General features: G+C 31.3%; 1 protein-coding gene across 3 annotated transcripts in view; it reads right to left on the reverse strand.

The window, feature by feature from the left end:
• Nucleotides 1-19,563, reverse strand: part of Nep3 (M13 family metallopeptidase neprilysin 3) — a 175,514-nt gene that overhangs the window by 55,244 nt on the left and 100,707 nt on the right. For all 3 annotated transcript variants that reach the window (XM_075382059.1, XM_075382060.1, XM_075382058.1), the window contains exons 2-3: nucleotides 13,643-13,750; nucleotides 4,079-4,238 (exon numbers count right to left, since the gene is read on the reverse strand). In XM_075382059.1, the coding sequence (XP_075238174.1) occupies nucleotides 4,079-4,238; nucleotides 13,643-13,750 (268 nt within the window). The remainder of the gene's footprint in view (nucleotides 1-4,078; nucleotides 4,239-13,642; nucleotides 13,751-19,563) is intronic.

A 19,563-nucleotide genomic window follows, 5' to 3' on the forward strand; every position in this document is an offset into this window, starting at 1 on the left:
ATAGATATCTTAGCTAATGAGCATAAAGAACACTACATTTCCAAGGTAAATAACCTATTGATGCCAGAACGAAAGCAGGAGATTGAAGACCGGGACCTTGCATCTTGGCAGATCAGGTGGGATGAATCCTCACAGGTTGCTACACGCATGGTATATTTCCTGTAGTGTCTGATTTAGATGTGATTAGATGGGTTTACCCCAATCGGTATATCACACAGTTTCTCTTCAGGCATGGTGCCTTTCGGGTGAGTTTGGCTAGGTTTCGTTTGGTGAATTCGAGTCAATCGCCAGATTGTGGAACTGATGATACAGTGAACCACGTCTTCTGTGTCTGTCCCCGATATGAGGTCGAACGTTCACGAGCTGTTAGGGAACTTGAGAGAATACATTCCTTTCTGGATCTCCGTATTAACTGGATGATCCGCAAGGAGTAGTCTATAGTGGCTGGTTTTCTTCACACCCTTGCGGTATGCAGCTCTGCAGAGGGAGTTTAATCGAGGTATTTGATCATGGTAGGATCCCGGGTGGCTAGGGTTGCGGCCTAGCCATTGGATTGGTTGGAGGTAGGTGCATTGACATCGTGCCACGGTTACATTGGTATTGTTTGTGATTCGATTTGGGGTTCGCACTGGCAGGGGTGGCCGTACTGCCGGGGTATGGTAGACCGTGCGACCGGGGACGTGGCTTCGTCCCGCCGATGGCAGTCCCTGATTGTGATTTGGTAATGCCGTGAGAGACTCCATGATAGTACCGGGTGTGAGTGAGTGCGGGGTTTGTTCCCGGCTCCTGCGCGAGCCGGAATGAGGTTACGTTCCCCTTGTTAGACATAATTTGGTCGACTTATTGGATGTAGGTCTGTTTACACAATTCTATATTGCGTAATTCTATTGGTATGAGTGTAGCACTGATTTGACTTCGGCATTGGCATTCGCAGTCACGAACGTGTTATCAAATTTATATTAGGCGCGGGGTCCACGCTTCCGCGATCTCTGTTAGTTAGTTTGAGGGAATCATGTTAGGTTGAATGTGAAGATGTCCGTTTGAGGCCTACGTGAAAGCAAAATTTGATTTATATTTTACTGATGCCAGTGTTTGCCGAGGCATTTACATCGGTGGCATCCCGACCGAGGCGATGCTGATGACTGTAAGATGTAACCAGTTAGAGGGTCTAAAGACGACTTCCGGTAAAGCCCTTCTGGGCTCGGACGGAGGAGGTGATGTAGCGACCGTAACGTCACAAGGTGGCTGTCTTTCCGTACAGTGTTGGGATGTTGTAAATAAGTACAGCATTACTTCAATGGCAAACCGATCACGTTCAAACTATAATTCAGAGAAAATTTCCCTTCGCTAACGACTAGCGCAGTCGTTCCACGGTACTGGATATATATAATGTACTTTACAGAGTGATTTAAACACTAATACAGTATTGTGCACATACTTGATTAGTTGTTATCTTATTGCCAACTTTGAAATAATAATTTTTCAAATATTTTATTATATTTCTGTTATTAATAAAAAAAGTTTTTCTAAGTAATTTTTTTTATTTTTTTATTTTACTGTTGTTGTGTAATTTCCATTTTTTTTCATTTTTTAACAGTAAATTTTGTTTTAAAAAATTTTTCATAATACCAAAAAAAATTGTGGTTTTTGTTTTCATAGTACTATTCTGAAAAAGGTGTACTATTTCTAAATAAAATTCGAAATTTTCTCTTCAACTTACTTTACAGCGATTTATTCAAAATTAAATTCTCTACAAGTTGTATTTAAAGTTTTATATGTTTGTTACCAATTTAACACAGTTATTGTATGTCAAAATTAAAAAACTTTGAAAAAAATTGAGTTTTTTTTAGCCAAATTTGTTTTTACCCTAGGTTTCTCAAAAATTACTGGAGATACGGTTGTGGGACCTATTTTAGTACATTCTACAGTTCAAAGACCATTAATCATTAATTAACGTTCTAAAAATTTCAGCATGACCTCATTTCACCGGGGTAGCTGAAATCTGAGTGAAATTTTCACGAGTCGTAAGTAGCAAATTAATCATTTGTTCTTAAGAACTGTTTTCATTATTTTCACGAGTAAAATAGGTTATGAAAGTCCTGGGAAAAACCAGTGATTTCATCGTTGGTTTAAACCAACTAAAAAAATAAATTTATACTGAAACCATCAAAGGAAATTATATTGGACAGTTTCATATACAACATGAATAATCTCTGGGCCTGTTCCAGACAACAGAAACGTATTCAAAGTGGCTCCTGACTAAATTCTTAAATACCAAAGAGCACGTTTCAATTCTAGTTAAGTGCCTCCAAATCCATTTTACAAGGCCCAAATTTCTTCTCATCACTAAAACTATATTATCTCTTGTTCATTTAATAAAGCTTAGAATTAAATGTAACATCAAGATCCTTAATTCTATCTTTCTTAATATTCCAAGTACTGTAAATGTATCTAGAAACATTAGTTTTCTGAAAAAGTCTATGATCATTGTTTGTAGACATGCATGATAAATCTTAGTGTCCTCTGCATTAAGTTGAATTACATTCAAGGTCCTTACAAACATTGTTAATAAAAATAAAAAACAATGAAGAAATGAGGATGGAAACCTGCGCCACACTAGAGTATATTTTTAATTTTTAGACTGAACACCACTAAGTTTAAATGATCTTTTTTTTTAAATAGGAGAACCAACCCAGGCCATTATGTAGGAGAAAAAACATAATTCTGCTACTTGAGAAACAAAAGTTGATGTGAAACTTTATTGAAAGCTTTCTCAAAATCTAAATATATAATGTCTACTTGTCTCTGAGACTATACCAAAGGTCCAACATAGAACAGAAAATTACAAAAATTTGATATGGTTGAGCGGTTCTTAATGAAATCAGGTTCTTGTGGGCTAATAAATTGATAACAGTTGTAAACATCTTACTGATAAGACGTTTTTCTTTTAACATTGACTTATTTTAACTATTGACAATCAACTGTTATGAACAGAATAATTTTAAATTTTATTTTCATTTTGATTCCCATTTATAAAAATTTATATGCAAAACTATAAAATCCATAATTAATCAGTAATCCGTGATGATAGAGGAATAATCCAAAAGTGCTTGGATAGTAAATACTTATCATTTTTGGTTAGTGGCTACTCTATTTTTATATAAATTGTATAATACCAACGATGCCAGATGTTAAGAAAATTGAACCTAAACTATATTTATGATTATTTGTTTCAATTAGCCCTCTCTCTCTCTTTTTCTGTTTAGCCTCCAGTACTACCTTAAGGTATTACTTCAAGGATAAATGAGGGTAACATGTATGAATGTAAATGAAGTGTAGTCTTGCACAGTCTCAGGTCAACCATTCCTGAGATGTGTGGTTAATTGAAACCCAACTACCAAAGAACACTGGTATCCACGATATAGTATTCAAATCTGTATAAAAGTAACTGCCTTCACTAAGATTTGAACCTTAGAACTCTCGACTTCAAAATCAGCTGATTTGCAATTATGATTTCTTCACTAGACCAATCCAGTGGGTTCCTATTCCTATCCCTGATGGGCTTTACTGGATGTCGTCTTCTACACCCTCTAAAGTTGATAACACATCATAGTCATCAATCAGTCTGGTCTCTTTCAGCATCCCAGCGTTGTAAATTCCTCAGCAGACATTTCCATCAGTGTATTTACACAACTTATTATCACCTTCGATTGGCTTCTTCCAGCCACGACTACCTACTAAAACTAAGTAGCTGTATCATTTTTTTAATCTACCAGTATTATAGAAAATCTGTGATGATGCAGGACTCAATCTCAGATAGTTAGGTATGAGTTACTATTTGGTACTTTACAGCTGGATTCTAATTTGGTTAATAGACTCTTGTAAGATACAGTATTAATTAAAAAAAAAAAAAAATTAGAAACCACATTAAATAAAGTAGTTCCTTAAGATAACCAAAGTTATGCAGCAAGTTTTTACTTGGATATAAACAAAAATGTTACAATTAGAAAAACAAAACAATATCTATTACAATATTTTAAACACAATATTTTAAACAAAATAATTTGAAGATATTTACCACTTGTTTGAGCACCAACATGGACCACATGAAGAGGATGTTCTCTGTTCCCAGCTGCACTTAGTAAACTTCCAAATACAAAGACTATAAGCAAAAGCGAAGCTACAAGTAAAATCAAACATTTCTCCAATAAACTTCTTGATTTCCATATGGTTGAGCCCTGAAATAAATATATTCATTGATTCATCAATATATTCAAATTTTTTTAGCAGTTAAATTCTGTATAATTAATTCTAGTATATAGATTAACTCTAAAAGTATGAGAAAGCATTTCTGGGTAATAAATTTAGTTATCAAGTGCATATAGCATTACAAACTATTAAAATTATTATGCAGAAGTATTATGCAAAAAAACGAACTTAATCTATAAAATATTTACAATAATGACATCCGTAATGGCTTATTGTTGTCTTTTGGTCCTTTGATCAGCCTTAAGTTATTCAAGAAGTTGGCAGTAGTGCATCTCGTTAACTATTCATGGTCAAAATCTAGAAAAGGAAGAATTTTTGAGTCCCAGAACACAATTTCCAAGACTTTACACACAGACAATCGAGTTTTGGCTTTAATAGGGCAGCATCTCATTTTTTCATTCCATACTCACTTCTTTCTTTCTGAAGTGTAGTCATTAACCCAAGTCTCATCACAGGTGACTATGTAGTTCAAAAAAAGATCCTGGTCTCGTAAAGATCCTGAAACTGTTGGTAGATACCAAGATGAGCATTTTTTGGTCCTCCGACAGAAAACACGGGACCAACAAGTTTACATTTTCCATCACCTACGCTCATCATGAATGATTTTTTTGGATACTATTATAATTGACTTCAACCTTGGCAATAATTTCATCACACATAAGACAAAGTTCTTATGTGTTCAGTTTCCAAAAGTTTACAAAATAGAGCGAATGTATTCGTTTGTCAGCTGGTGATTTTGGCCTCTTTTTCAACCATTTTCATCATAATGAAAAAATTTTAAGCTAGAAAACCATACTTAGTTGTGAGAGAGTGGATTCCCCGAATTAGTCACATAAGTTTTCGCTGGCTAGATCGCTCCTATGTCATCGTTGTACACTGCCCTACTGACCATGCAATGCTCTAAGACTTGTGACCACCTCCTGATGTCCTCACTACATCATCTGAAGGTTGCATTGCCCTACTCCAATTTTCATGGGTCTCTGAGCAAAATCCTCGATTATATTTCATTGATGCATTGAACTGTCTTCAATGGTATCTGTTTTAACATATTACTCTTAAAAATAAAATTCTTATTTATTAATTCTTCAGATATTTAGCCAACTTTGTTTTCACAGAGAAACAAATTGAATTAGAATCAGGCCTTTTTAATTTACCTGTTGGAGATAAATCATGATTATTATTTATCTTCCAGTTCTTGCATTTCTTTCAAACAGATTTTAAAAAGCTAATTAATGCATATATTCAGTAGTTTCAGCATAAACATGTTAGTTTACCACTGCTTATGAACAGAAGATCAGTTTTAACTTCTTCAAAATTTACTTTTTCTTTTCTTGTGTTCACTGAAAACTAATATGAAACTCCTTTTTTCAAAAACCAGGTGACTGTCACTGCTAGATACCTTTCCCAGACTTGTAAATTGAGGTTTTTAAACTTAATTGATGAAATTCATTTAGCCTTTTTTAGTGCTCTAACAATCTCTTCTTTTATATTAACTTTAGAAAGAGTTTTACCTTTGAAAAACACATAAGAGCTAACTTTTCCACCTACTCATATTAAGTGTAATTGTGCATTTACATTTTTCATTGCCTCCTGTTCTAATCACAGTTGATTTGTTTCTTTTTATTTATTGTGTAACATTGGCAATTAAAAAAAAACAAAAAAAACAGAAGTAATATTTGTTAGTTAGTTCCTAGAGTTTAAAATTGGATAAAAATTATAAGTTTTTCTTAGAAATTTATGGTAATGTCAATAATGTATTATTGTTTGGATCAGGAAGATATTGTGCTGTTAATTTTTGGTACTAAAATGACTGTACTAATAAAATGTTTTAGCCAACCTAACCTTAGTGAAAGATTTTCTATATTAAAGTTATTTGCCGCTGTTAAATTTTAAGTAAGCTTTCCCTCTAGAATAATTTTAAAATTATGCATATAGTTTAATGATGATATCTTTGCTTTGAAATGTTCCGTGTTATCATAAAAACGTAGAGTAAATATAAAATGTGACTTAACACACAGCTGCAGAAACTCATGCTAATGATCAAATCATTAATGATGATTGAGCAGTATAACCTATTATTGGTAGATATAATATGAAAAGCTTGAGCAACTCAATTGGTATTTGAATAATAAATTAATGTTTGGAGAAATGGCCTGAATACTTCTTTTGATTGTGTGTTCCTATTGGTGGTTTTGTGGTGCCTATTGGTGATTTCTTTTTTTGGCAGCTATGGTCTCTAATACAGATCATCATTTCACCCTTTTTGGAAAATAATTAAAAAGAGAATTAAATTAGTTAAAAAGAGAGTTAAGAGTTTTCCATGCATCAGAATGAGTCCTGAAATTCTTGGCAAAACACGAGATCGAATAACTTCAACAGGCATCTTGCTCGCCAGACAGACTTGGCTCCCCGTGATTTTCACTTTTTCCTAAGCTTAAAATTCTACTTAAAGAAAAGAGTCTTGAAGATAGAAAAGAGCTCAAAAGAAATGCCACAAAATGTCTAATGGTGCTCACTAAAAATGATTTTGAAAAATGCTTCAACAATGGAAACATTACTGGGAAAACTTGTTACATCAGAAGGGGTCTACTTTGAAGGGAACAAGTCATTGAAATAAACAGATTAAGTATTTCTGTTTTTATGAGCCAAGGTTGGATACTTCTGATCATACTCTTACATGTTATGTTTCAACTAATGATATTATATACTAAATAATATCTATATATTATACTATATAATACTAAATAATAATTATATACTAAACATTTTTTTTTCCCAACAAATTTTCCCTAAAAAAATCTATCTGTGCTCAGTACTAATAATGTTACCTAAAGCTATGATTGGTCACAAATCATGATTTATTGTATTGAAATAGAATAAGTATGTGTAGAATATGCATTAGTAAAAAATCTTTATATCTTATCACCAAATAATACACCAAGATGATGTCTGTAGTAAACATACATCTTGATCAACTTTTCATCAAAGTAATAAACTTTGTTAGAATTGCACTATTACAACATAGTTTTTTAGAAAACTTTCTTGGATAATAAAAAAGCGAAATTTTCAAATGTTCTAATTCATGTGAGTGAAATGGCTTAAAAATGTAAACATTTAAATATTTTCTTAATAACCCCCCCCCAAAAAAAAAGCTGTTTACATTGTTTTAAATGACTATTCCTGGCCAGCAGCTTTGTCTTTTCTCTCCAATGTCACTAAAAGATTGAAGTCAATACCTGACTTTCAGGAAAGCAAAAAATGTAAGTAAGGTTAGTAAATAAATGAATATGCCGCTCTCCATGGCAGAGTGGTAGTGTCTTGGCCTTTCATCCAGAGCTCCTGGGTTCAAATCCCAGTGAAGCATGTAATTTTTCATATGCTACAAAATGCCAATTTAATATTCCCATGCACCAGGCTTCCAATTTATATGGAAAATTAATCATAAAAAAAATAAATTCAAAAGTAAAGTAGCTGTCCATAAATCTATCTAATTTAAGTAAGAAATCACAGACAGATTTTTCCTAATGACAAAATTATTTTAAGATTTTAAACATAAGTTCTTTGAAGTTTAGAATAAAAGTTTAAACTGATTATTAATATATTTATTTAATTAGAGATTCTAGCTAGTTCATGAATTGGAGCCTGCGAATGGTGTTTTTAATTACATTTGCAATTCAAGTTTTATTTTTTGACACTATTTGCTTAACGTGTAGTTGCTTCAGAATGAGATAATTTTCAAGACCTGCTAATTAAATGGATAACAATTGTGGGAGTTTTTATCTAAAAATTCTGTACTGGAGACAAACTTTTATTGTTGATTAACTTATCGCAAGTCATCCTTTTATAACCATAAACTTGTTAGCAATAAGCACAAATCTTATCTTTACTGTTCTAATCTTAGTGACTGCTTAGGCCTGCTGTGTTGAGTTATGAATAAAAACAAACATACTTAGTGAAACTTTTGATGCCCCTTACTATAAAAAATTAACAAAACACATTTCTATAACAAACTCTTGTCTGTGTAACCACCATTCTGGAAAGAAAAGTCAAATTTGATCTTAAAATCTTAAAGGTATGTAACCTGTGTTGTAAATATTACCAGTAAAAAACTATTTGCTTAGAAATTTCTAGTTTTAAAAATATATAGAATTATGTTACCTAAAATTTTTAAACTTTTTCTTAGCAATAGAAATTTCAACATTGTGATGCTGATAGAACATAAAAAATCTTTCTTTCTTTTTATATTACAAACATCAGTATGAGTGTCTATTAATTATTTGTTTAAAAATATTTGTCTGTCATATTCCTTTATTCAATATTCTCAGTGTTATTTGTTAAAAGTGATTAGTACAGTGAATTTTTATTTTAATTTTAGATTAACAATGATTACATTATTTTTGGGAATAATTTATATTAAAATGATTCAGCTTTGATCATATTCATGATTAAATTGGGAAGAAATAACTAGTAAAAGGAGAGAAAAGGTAGAAAAAGTTAGAAAAGTGTTTATACCGATTATATCTTAATGAAATTAGTAAAACAGACTATGAAGATTTTATTTAAAAAAATCAATACCATTCAATAAAAAATACTGATGAACAAATAGAAGAAAATAAATAAAATAGCAGTGGACAATGCCTCCTCAGTTTTAAAATTTGTTGTAACTTATACTTTTATCATTATCTTTTGTTCTTTCATTATTGTTTTGCTTTTATTTATTTTTAAATTAAATTTGTGTCCAGGTAATCAGTTAAAACAAATCACTATTTTTCTTAATTCATTTGTTCTTAAAATAAAACTCTAGGAATCTTTACTATTTTAATTTCTATGGATTCTGCTTGTGCTTTCAAAGTTTTCTTTGAATTCTGTTACTGCTACTTCTGTATGCAAGTTCAAAAAAAGAGTAATTATAAGTTATATTTGTATGTATTTTTAAAGAGAGATGTTATTAACCCTTAAGCTCAAGACTTTTGTACATGATCTGTTTCATAATTTGGATTTCTGGGCATGTGATATGTTGAATTTACAAAGAGTTTTTGAATTTTTCTTCTGCTTTTTTGGCACTGTGATAGATCTTTTTATTTTTAAGTATTCTGAAAAATTAAGTTTTTGAATAAGAAAAATAGTAGTGTGGCATCCTTTTGAGTAGAGTGATTGGGCAATAACCCTTTTTGGTTTTCTCTAGTTACAATAAAGAATGTGTGATAAATTGTTTTACTGAATAGACATTTATCCAGTTACAAGTCTTTTAAACAGCAATTAAAATATGAATAGCATGCTATGTTCTCAGTTCTTATATACTCATGTAGTGTATAAGATATAAATATACAGCATATTCAGTTTGAAATCAGTTCAGTTATTGATAATATTTTTATCATCATATTATTTACTCATTCATTCATTCATTTATCATAATTTTATTAGAATATTTCTCATACTGTGCATCTTTACTTGGAGAAATAAATAGTTGCTAATATTATACAGAAAATAAAATAAAAATGAAAAGTTTCCTTTTTAAAGATTTGTTAGGTATTGCATAATTCATTAACATGTATCAAGTAAAAGGAACCACTTAGAACATTCATAAATTAAATTCTAAACCAGGAATGAATTAAAAAATGAAAAAAAAATACTATAATTAATTCTTCAGGATAAAATTAGACTCTGCTACATCAGTATCAAGTTAGTTCTTGATGTAAGTATCTAGTAGATCTTGAAAGCAAATAATCACTCTACTCTCTTCCCTATCTTCTTTTTCATTACAAAACCTACTCATGCCTGCCCTTTATTTGAAGCTGTGTTAATTATTCTAAAATCACCTGACTATAAGTCATTTTCCTTTTCCCACCGAACCTCGTTAATTCCTACTACATCTACATTTAATCTATCCATTTCCCTCTTTAAATTTTCTGACTTACCGACCTTTTTTTAGACTTCTAACATTCTACAATCTGACTCGTAGAATGCTAATTTTTAATTTTCTGGTGACCTCTTCCTTACTAGTCCCCACCCAGAGATCCAGGCAAGGTTGGCATCTTGGAGTCCCTTACATTTTAATGCCAGACCTGCATCCATCAATTGTCCATTATTCAATTCTCATTGATTGTCCTTTATACTGTGTACAATATATGTGTGTTTTTTGTGCATTCCTTATTTTTGTATCTTGTTACTTCTTTCTTTTCATCAATGTCTAGTAATTGCTCAGTCTGAACAAAATGAAAATCATAAATTAGATATGCGGTTGTCTCCATTTTATCTCTTGGTCGGTGTGATGGTTATTCCTCTTTATCTGTAATAATGTTATGTCTTATTCACTTTGTACTTATACAGCCTTTCCAGAAAATATTGTAATTCCTTGGATTCATAATGCCTGAACACTAATAGCGTTAATTAATTTTTTCTCTGTATATCCTAACACACGTAGGGGAATACAATCGCCTTGAGACAATCCTGTTACCCCACCACCCCCTCCATTCCTAGCCTTGTTGAGCTTTACCTGAGGTCATCTGTTAAACCTCTAAATCTGATTGCATATCACAATCATCAGTTTGGCTTCTGTCAGGAAGCCACTGATGCAAATGCGTTGGCAGATATTTCCATCAGTGAATTTACTTAACTCTACTGCTGCCTTCATATAAGGCTTTTTCCAACCTCACCCACCTGCTCTAAATTGTAGTCCTCTCACTAACTGCTTAGTTGTTTCATGAAAGCACCATCCCCCGGCTTATCTCTAACACCAAAAGACATAAAATAACCATTTCCCATAATTAAATGTCAAACTAGATGGTATTAGCAAACATTTACTCATTTGAGACTATTAGAAAAAACTAAACTCTATTCTCATACTCTTCAAACAAGTGTTGATTGCAATACCAATAATTTTGTCTTACAAATACCTATATCCATCTCTTAATTTATCAAAGACAATCAAAAAATTCAATGTAATTCTAACAAAACATACACTAACTCTCACTATCTGGACAGCTTTCGGGAGAGAGGTCAATGTCTTCACCCTCCCACATGAGAGCTCCATCACAGAATTCCTAACACAACCTACCTCCATCCTAAAAAATGAATAGCTCAACTAAACGGGGCCAAAATGCCTATTTTGGTGAAGTAAGTGCCTAAGAGGGACCCTAGCCACTCAGATTGCTACTCTATCTATTAGAACATCAAACTCCTTCAGCAACCCACTGCTGCAAGGCCAGAAACCTAAGGAAATCAACAACTATATTACATTAACTTTGAGTTTTCCGATTCACTTGCAAATCTAAATCAGAATTAATTCTTGCAAGTTCTATAACTATTCTAGTATGTTCAGCCTTGTACTTTGAACAGATGTACAGGATATTGTGTACATTGTCAGTAACTCTACAGTCTGCACTTAAACCTGAGCCAGTCAAGCCAAACCTAGCTAGCAGACCAAAGTAAACCAAAGAAACCATCACTTTTTTGGCACAGTGATTGTTGATTGCTGTTTTTGAATTGATTAATTAGTTGCATGATATTTATATGAGTAATGCTTCCTGTTCAGCAGGGGCACTATCTGCACAGAAAAGTTAAATGGCCTAATTTTGTAAACATGTTTTTCTGCTAGACTCCATATCTTAGACCAGTCTAGATGATATACAATTTAGAGGACCTGACAGAGAAGTTTTCTTTAGCTTTTATCGATGCTGCTGAGAATCCGATTCCCTTCAATAGGTCAAGAGAGAATTGCTGCTTCATGGACAAGGAAGTTGTCTATGTTAAAGCAATCCGTCAGCCATCTCAGGCAAGCTGCTCAATGTGAGGATAACCTGGATTAGCGAGCAGTATTAGGTATTAGTAACTATTATAGGCAGAGGTCTGAATATTTTTGTACAGTTACAACATCTAAACAAGAATCTTGGTATTCTTTTGATAGGGAGCGAGGAATAAAGACCCATGGGATGTTGTGTACTTGAGTCCTAGGACATAAGCATAAGAAAGACATTCTTCTGTCAGCTCTCTTGACCAATGATGGTGTAGAGTATGTTAAAGCTGAAATTTTGTATATTTTATTAAATGATCTTTGCCAGATGATGTTGAAACCAGTGAAGCCTTGTATCATCTGTGAGTTCAAGAGGAGATTACAGAGGCTGAGGTGTCAGGTGATTTGTAATTATGGTAAGAATAAAACCCCAGATTTTGATGAATCAGGTAGAGTTCGTAGTCCATTCTGATAGAATTTGTGTTGGTACTTTGACCACTACCTTTAATAGAAAGCTCTTTGCTGGTTACTTTCCTGTTTGTAAGGAAAAAGGTGTTACTTAACTCTTATTTAAAGGTGGAGACAAGGACCCCACCATGGGCTTATCTTATAACTCTTTGATGCTCCTCCTAGTTGTTGGTAAGGTTTTTGAAAATGTTTGGTATCTGCGCATTAACAATAGGTTGAATTCACAGAAATTATTGATGAATGATTAATATGATTTCAACCCAGGCAGGAGCACGGAGGATGCCAGTCTTAAGATTACGACATTGTTTCCTCTAGTGAATCTCTCTATGTTTTAGGCATCTTTTTGGATATATCTGGGGCTTTTAAAATTTTGTGATGGCCCTCTGCCCTGTTTCAGCTTCAGAAGCAGGATTGCATGCAAAATGAGCTTAATTAATGTACTATTTAGTTATTTCAGTAATCGAGACGTTCTTTGAGATGGCAGCTTGGAGATGACCTTCTCATCTTATCCATTTTTTTTTTTTTTTCCATAGAGTTCATTTTGTTTGACTAAAAATTGCATTTCTGTCTAATTTTATCATGCTATAAAATAAATTATAATTTTAATGATTACTTGTAGTTATTTACTACATGATTTTTTCCTACAATTTTTTTTTACTAGATTATTTCTTAATTTAAATTATTAATTATTAGATTAAATTATTATTTCTTAATTTAATCTAATAATTATCTCCTTCATAATATGGTTTCGCTTGATTTCATTTTAATCCACCAGAGTACTTATATATTCCTTCAGTATACTGTTTGGACCAGACAGTCATGACTATTTATACATTTTACCTAAATTTTTTTAATTTATGACTTTAATGTAATATTTTTTTACTCCTGATGATGGCTTTCAAGTAAGCTGAAAGATCTAGAGTTTATCTCAGTGTGCTGGTTAGGTGAATTTTATTAATTGTTAATATTATTTAATTAAGTATTACTTAGGAAGAAGATTTTCTCAAATAGGAAAGAGCAAATAAAAGTGTAATTAGTTTTAAAAGTAAAAAAAAAAAATTAATTTCAGAAAAATTAAAAAAAAAAAATACACATGCATTATTTAAATTATTTTTCAGTTGTTATTTGAATACATCTGTGATATAAGTAAATTAGATTATTTTGATTTCTTACAGAATGGTAACGAATATGGGTAGCAGTGGCAGAAACTCCCTCAGCAATTTGTGTTGAACCAATACTACTTGAGTCTTCTTCAAAATCAGCTTGTTTGTAGCGAGTCATCTGTAAATAAAAAAAATAAAAAAGTATTTATATTACTTTTTATTTTAAATTTATAATATGGCAATGAAAGTTAGTTATTATTTTTCTAACTTTTGCTTATTTAAGAATGTTTAGCTTTGAACACAAGAGAACAGGAAAAGTATGTTTTCTCAATAGACCATTTTAAGTAAGTAAAAAAAGTTATGTGTTGATGTGAGCACTTGAAAAGTAATTAAGTGGATGTTCTTAAATAAATATATTGATGTTTTCTTTGAAAGGGCAAGATTATTTGAAAAGAATGATTTTTCATTCGTCAAATTCATTGGTTTGTATCAGTTGATGTATATGGTTGGGATCGTCTAATATCAATTTTTAAATAATGAATAATTCTTATTAACATACCTTTTTACTTTCCCGCCTAGCACTATAGCAAAGCTGTAGCTTTAGAAAGGAAAGTATTGTAATCGGTCCAATTTGGACATATGCAGTTTTCACCAGATATTTTTTTTTGTTAACCGAGGAATCCAAAAAACAGATGGAAATGTTCACATGTACGTGTATGTATTCGGTATTTCACACCACACATCTCCAGAACTACTGGACCAATTTTGACAAATCTTGGTCAGACTACTTCCATAAGGGGGATATTGATGACATTGAATTTTCAACGTAAAAGGTCAAGGGGGTGAGGCTTTAGAGTAAGGTCACAATCAGTATTTTGAGATTTCACCTAATTAAGGTCTTATTTTTCTTAGGCACAGTTGTTAAAATTAAAAAATAGTAATATTTTTAAAAAAAACATTTTTCAAAATCGCTTCCCCACCCCAAAATGCTCTAAATAAAGTACTGTCTACGTGGGTATGGTGCTTCATTAGTACCCCCTCTCACCGCAAGGAGCGGTAGTGTAGCACTGATGTACATCTGCTGTTGTCGTCTTTCTCTCTGTCTCTCTTTTTCTCTTTTTCTGTTTAGCCTCTAGAACCACCATAAGATACTACTTCATAGGATGAATGAAGATGATATGTATGAATGTAAATGAAGTATAGTCTTGCACAGTCACCTCAGGTCGACCATTCCTGAGATGTGTGGTTAATTGAAATCCGACCACCAAAAAACCACCTGTATCCACCATCTAGTATTCAAACCGTAAAAAAGTAATTGCCTTTACTAGGATTTGAATGTTGTAGTCGTCTGTTATGTTTAACGTCACAGGTAAGCGGTAGAATTAAATTAATGAAAAATATTTAGTGTGTAAAAAAGTATTTAAAGTGACCGCTAGAACCGCCACATCTGCGCGAATGAAATACGGTATGCGCGCGCGCTTTAGTTAGAATCATTGAATTAAATAAACAAAAAATGTTATGTTTAAATAAAATGATAAATATTTTAAATTTAATTGTTTGTGTAAGCCCGTGTATCAGTAAAAAGCATCGTGACGCGAATGTCCTACAACTGTTATCAGCTTTTTTTAGTTTTATTTATTGAATATTTATATTTTTGTGTTTTTTTAAAACATCTAAATATATATCTAATGTGTATGTGACATATAAATGAGGTATAGTCTTGTACAGACTCAGGCTGACCATTCCTGAGACGTCTAGTTAATTGAACCACAACCACCAAAGTACACCGGTATCTACTGTCTACTATTTAGATCCGTATAAAAAAAAAAATTAGCTTTTACTAGGATTTGTCCTCAGAACCTTCGACTTTGAAAATCAGCTGTAAAACTGATTTGCGATGGTGAATTAACCACTAGATAAGCCTTGTAGGCTAAACGTCTAATCGAACTTGATAATTGTTTCATTATTATAAATGTTTTATTATAAATACAACTATACAAAAATGTAAAAATTTTATACGACATAAATTTTGTAAATTTTGCACGTACTAATTTTAAAGCCTTTATTATTTAGAATTTGTTTTTACGAAAAGATTTGGTTTAAGCAATGATTATGCATTATATTGTCATTGTTATCTTGATTGATGGCATCAAAGATGGTCTTGCAATTCTCTTTTTTTGTAAGAAATAGAAAGAAGTTAACCGTTCGAGAAAAAACTGACTGGTAACTCTATACTGAACCTTGCTTGTAACCTATAAGTAAAATTGACTAATGGTTTGCGGACGACAGGTTAATTCAACCTTTACTTTTATCAGTACTAGATCACAAAAAAATGCAGTACGGGTGTCAGTGTCCACGCGAAGATTTAAAAAATATTCAATATAAATTTTATTTTTATAGGCTGGATTCTTTATCGTACTATTTTATTTTTAAAATACTCCCTGAATGAATAAATGTCGATAAACTTTATTTCCATAAAGAGAGAGGAACAAAGTGTTGTTTCTTAACATGTAGTCGCTTCGAAAATGAGATCTGGATCAGCCAGTGCAGCGGTATAAGAGAAACAACTATTTGTTATAATAATAACCTTTCTTACCAAAACTTTCAAAAATAACTAAATCTTATTTTTTGATTGACTTTATATATAATTGGTTTTATTTACACGTTAATTATATTTCAAATATTACATTTATAATTTTACAGTAATTAAATTGCAATTTTCAGTTTTACGCCTATTAATTTATACTTTATAATTACAGTTTACTTTACAGTTTCCAACTGAATCGTTGATAGTTTTTATTTTCAGCTATTTGTCGTTGTAGATGCTGAGTATTTGAAATAATGTAACGATCGGCAGAATAAAAAAATTAAAAATTATCATTCCATATTAGTTAATATTTTTCAATTACATTATACAAAATGACTGTAAATATGCTGGCGTCTTAATCATCCAGTTTCGAGTTAGATTATCGGCAAGATTTTGGCATATTTTCATCTATCGTTTTTCACCTGTCATTTCATAATCCAAAATATGTGGAAAAGCACGTCTGAGAAATAGTAAATAAAAGCTTTATGTAGAGAACGTTTTGCAATAATTTACATGATATTCACTCATAAAGAACAAGTTATGCTAGATTTTTAAATAAAAAATGTTGCTCTATGTCGATTTTTAACCACAATTTTTTGGTCTCATATGAAATTATCTGAATGCTTAAAAAATGAGAGCCCATCTTAGGATGGAGGATAAGGGAGGCGCCGGGTTTTGAGGATCTATCATGATGAGCAGGAAAGTGTCATTTAAAAAAAAAAAAAAATTTTATCGTAATTTGTGATCTAATCTAGCTTTCCAAATTATGATTATATATTGTTCAGATAAAACATCATGATTACGCCAGCACAACAGAACAATCTTATTTATTAGGTGCTTCTTTATAAGGGATTTTGTAAAAATAAAGGTTTGAGATCTTAGCTCCTTTCAAACGATCGGTATACGTTCTTAGGTCCCGTTGAATTTATAAGAAAAAAGGCCGACAGATATTTCTCTATATAATGCAATCATACGCTTCAAATTTGTCGTTCATCTCATCTTCTGAAGTAATACCTAACGGTGGTCCCGGAGGTTAAAAGAAAAAAAGTCAACCTTTGGAGAAATCTAAAATTTTGTCGGTTATCTATATCCAGATTTTATCACTTAATTTTCTCCATTATTATTTTTATACAAAAAAAAAAATGTTAAAGGTTAAAGTTATAAAGCTAAATGCAATGTAATAGTTTTGCGTAAAGAATTATCAACATTTTTAAAGATATTATTAAAATATTTATACTTTCTGCTAAGATCGTCATAATTTTTATATTGAGAACATTTATCTAACTTTCTTAGCCTCGTCATAACTAAATCGATTTCGTTATGACGAACCTAACAAATACTAAGAAAAAAAGATTTAAAGATTTTCTGAATATTATGATAATTCGTTTATATCATCTCAAGTTAACCCTTTAAACTCTGAAAGTCTAAATTTTTCGAACCCAATGGGGCTACATCCACAGAATAGTTTCTTATCTTCGTTCCTAATGTCCGTTTTCGCCCATTAGAAAATTGAGCTCATTCAATTAAGCTTTTCAGTTAAAAAAAAAAAATTGTATCTATTAATAAATATCTTTATAAAGTCTTTGAAAAATTTCAGTTATTATTATATTGCAGTTATAATCGCGTTCATCGATTTTTTATTTGTATAAAACCTCAGGAATACGGAATTTTAATACTTTGCTTTACCGTTTTTAAACGAACAAACTTGTAACATAAGTATATTTGGAAATTTTGATCGTTTTTCTGATATTTGTGTCGGTGTGTACTTCATAATTCCTTGTTTTCTGTACTGATACAAATTTTCACGGAAAACTTTTATGTTTTATAAAAGAAAAATTACTTTTATTCTTTATTATTATGTAAAAATAGTAATTAAGCTAAGGCCAATAAATGTATCTGTCTTACGTAGAAATAATTCTAGATTAAGATAGCAATTTCATTTTTAACGTACGTTTTTCTGAAACAGATACAAACACAAGCGTCATCTTTAGGTTCACAAACTGAATTATATTTTATTCTTTATTTCATCGACTTTTTTATGGAAAAAAGTTATCAGAGTGTTATATAATTGCCCCTATTTTTTTATTTTTTTCGGTATTACTTTTTCGTTGAGCTCATTCTCTATTTTATTTATTTATTTTTATCTGTAATTGCTAATTATTTCATTATTTTAATATAGCTGTCAACAATGAAGTTTTAATATTACTGAATTAATTTACTTAATTAGCACCGAACAAATAATGAGCTTATCAGTAATTATGAGGTACTGAGTAGAATATAAATTATTTCGACTGAAAAAAGAGTTCAGAATTGAAAATAATTTGTATGGTAAAAATAACAATATGTTAAAAAAATAAAGTAATCTAATTCGTAGATATACAAGAATAAAATATTTTAGCCACAACAAAATGACCCGTTCTACTTAATATGATTAAATTACATTTCCCAGAGATGCTACTACTTAAATTTAGGTCAATGTCTTTGCTGTACGTTTAGCGACCTCCTAAATATGAGAGAGGAAGCTATTACGAAATTTGCCTGTTCTGATTTTATCTGTATCTACGCATTTATATAGAAGCCGTGTCCCTGTATGTATTTTTATTTTTTTGTTTGTTTGTAGTTCCTCTGTTCTTATACTAACCACGAACTACCAATTTCATGAACTGGTTAACTACCAATAGTGAGATTTAAATAAAAAAGGCAATCGCATTTTATTTGTTAAATTTAAGACAATATTACTATAACAGTAATATAACAAAATTTACTTGTCCTGTTTTGAAAGAAAAACGGTTAAATTTTAGTAAACTTGTACTAGAGTGTAACTGTAACTCATTACATAAGTTTATTTATAATGACAGGTAAGTTTGTGCGGGATTATTTTATTTTGCTCTATTCATTTGAAATATCTGTAGTGCAATGAAAGACGAATTTTGTACAGATTATTATTCAGTACTGATAGATTACCTGTCAGGTGCAAGAGTATAATAAGTTCTTAAAAATGGAAACTCGGTTTAATTTGTTAAGTAATGAACGTCCTCTTTTAAGCCGCTTGTTAAGCAAATAATGTATCCGATGATTCCGTTTCATTAATTCTCAGAGCGTCTCTTTGGAGCTCAATTCATTTCCTTTGTCACTTTCTCATTAGAATACTTATCTTCACTTAGCTTTCAAATTTTATATAATTAAACTACTACTCAAGTTCTTTTTTTTTGTTAATAACTTAAGAATTTTATCTTAACTGGCTTGAACAGACAAGTAAAAAAAGGTAAGTATAATAAATTTGTGAAAAGGAAAACATAAGGTTACCTTACTTCTTACATGTGAAAAAAATAAATAATGAACCCAAAGTATTAGCTTAGGATTATTCAAAGTTTATTACCGACGGCTGACAATTTAGCTAATCT

This window comes from Lycorma delicatula, chromosome 1, assembly GCF_047948215.1.
Source record: "Lycorma delicatula isolate Av1 chromosome 1, ASM4794821v1, whole genome shotgun sequence".
NCBI lineage: Eukaryota > Metazoa > Arthropoda > Insecta > Hemiptera > Fulgoridae > Lycorma > Lycorma delicatula.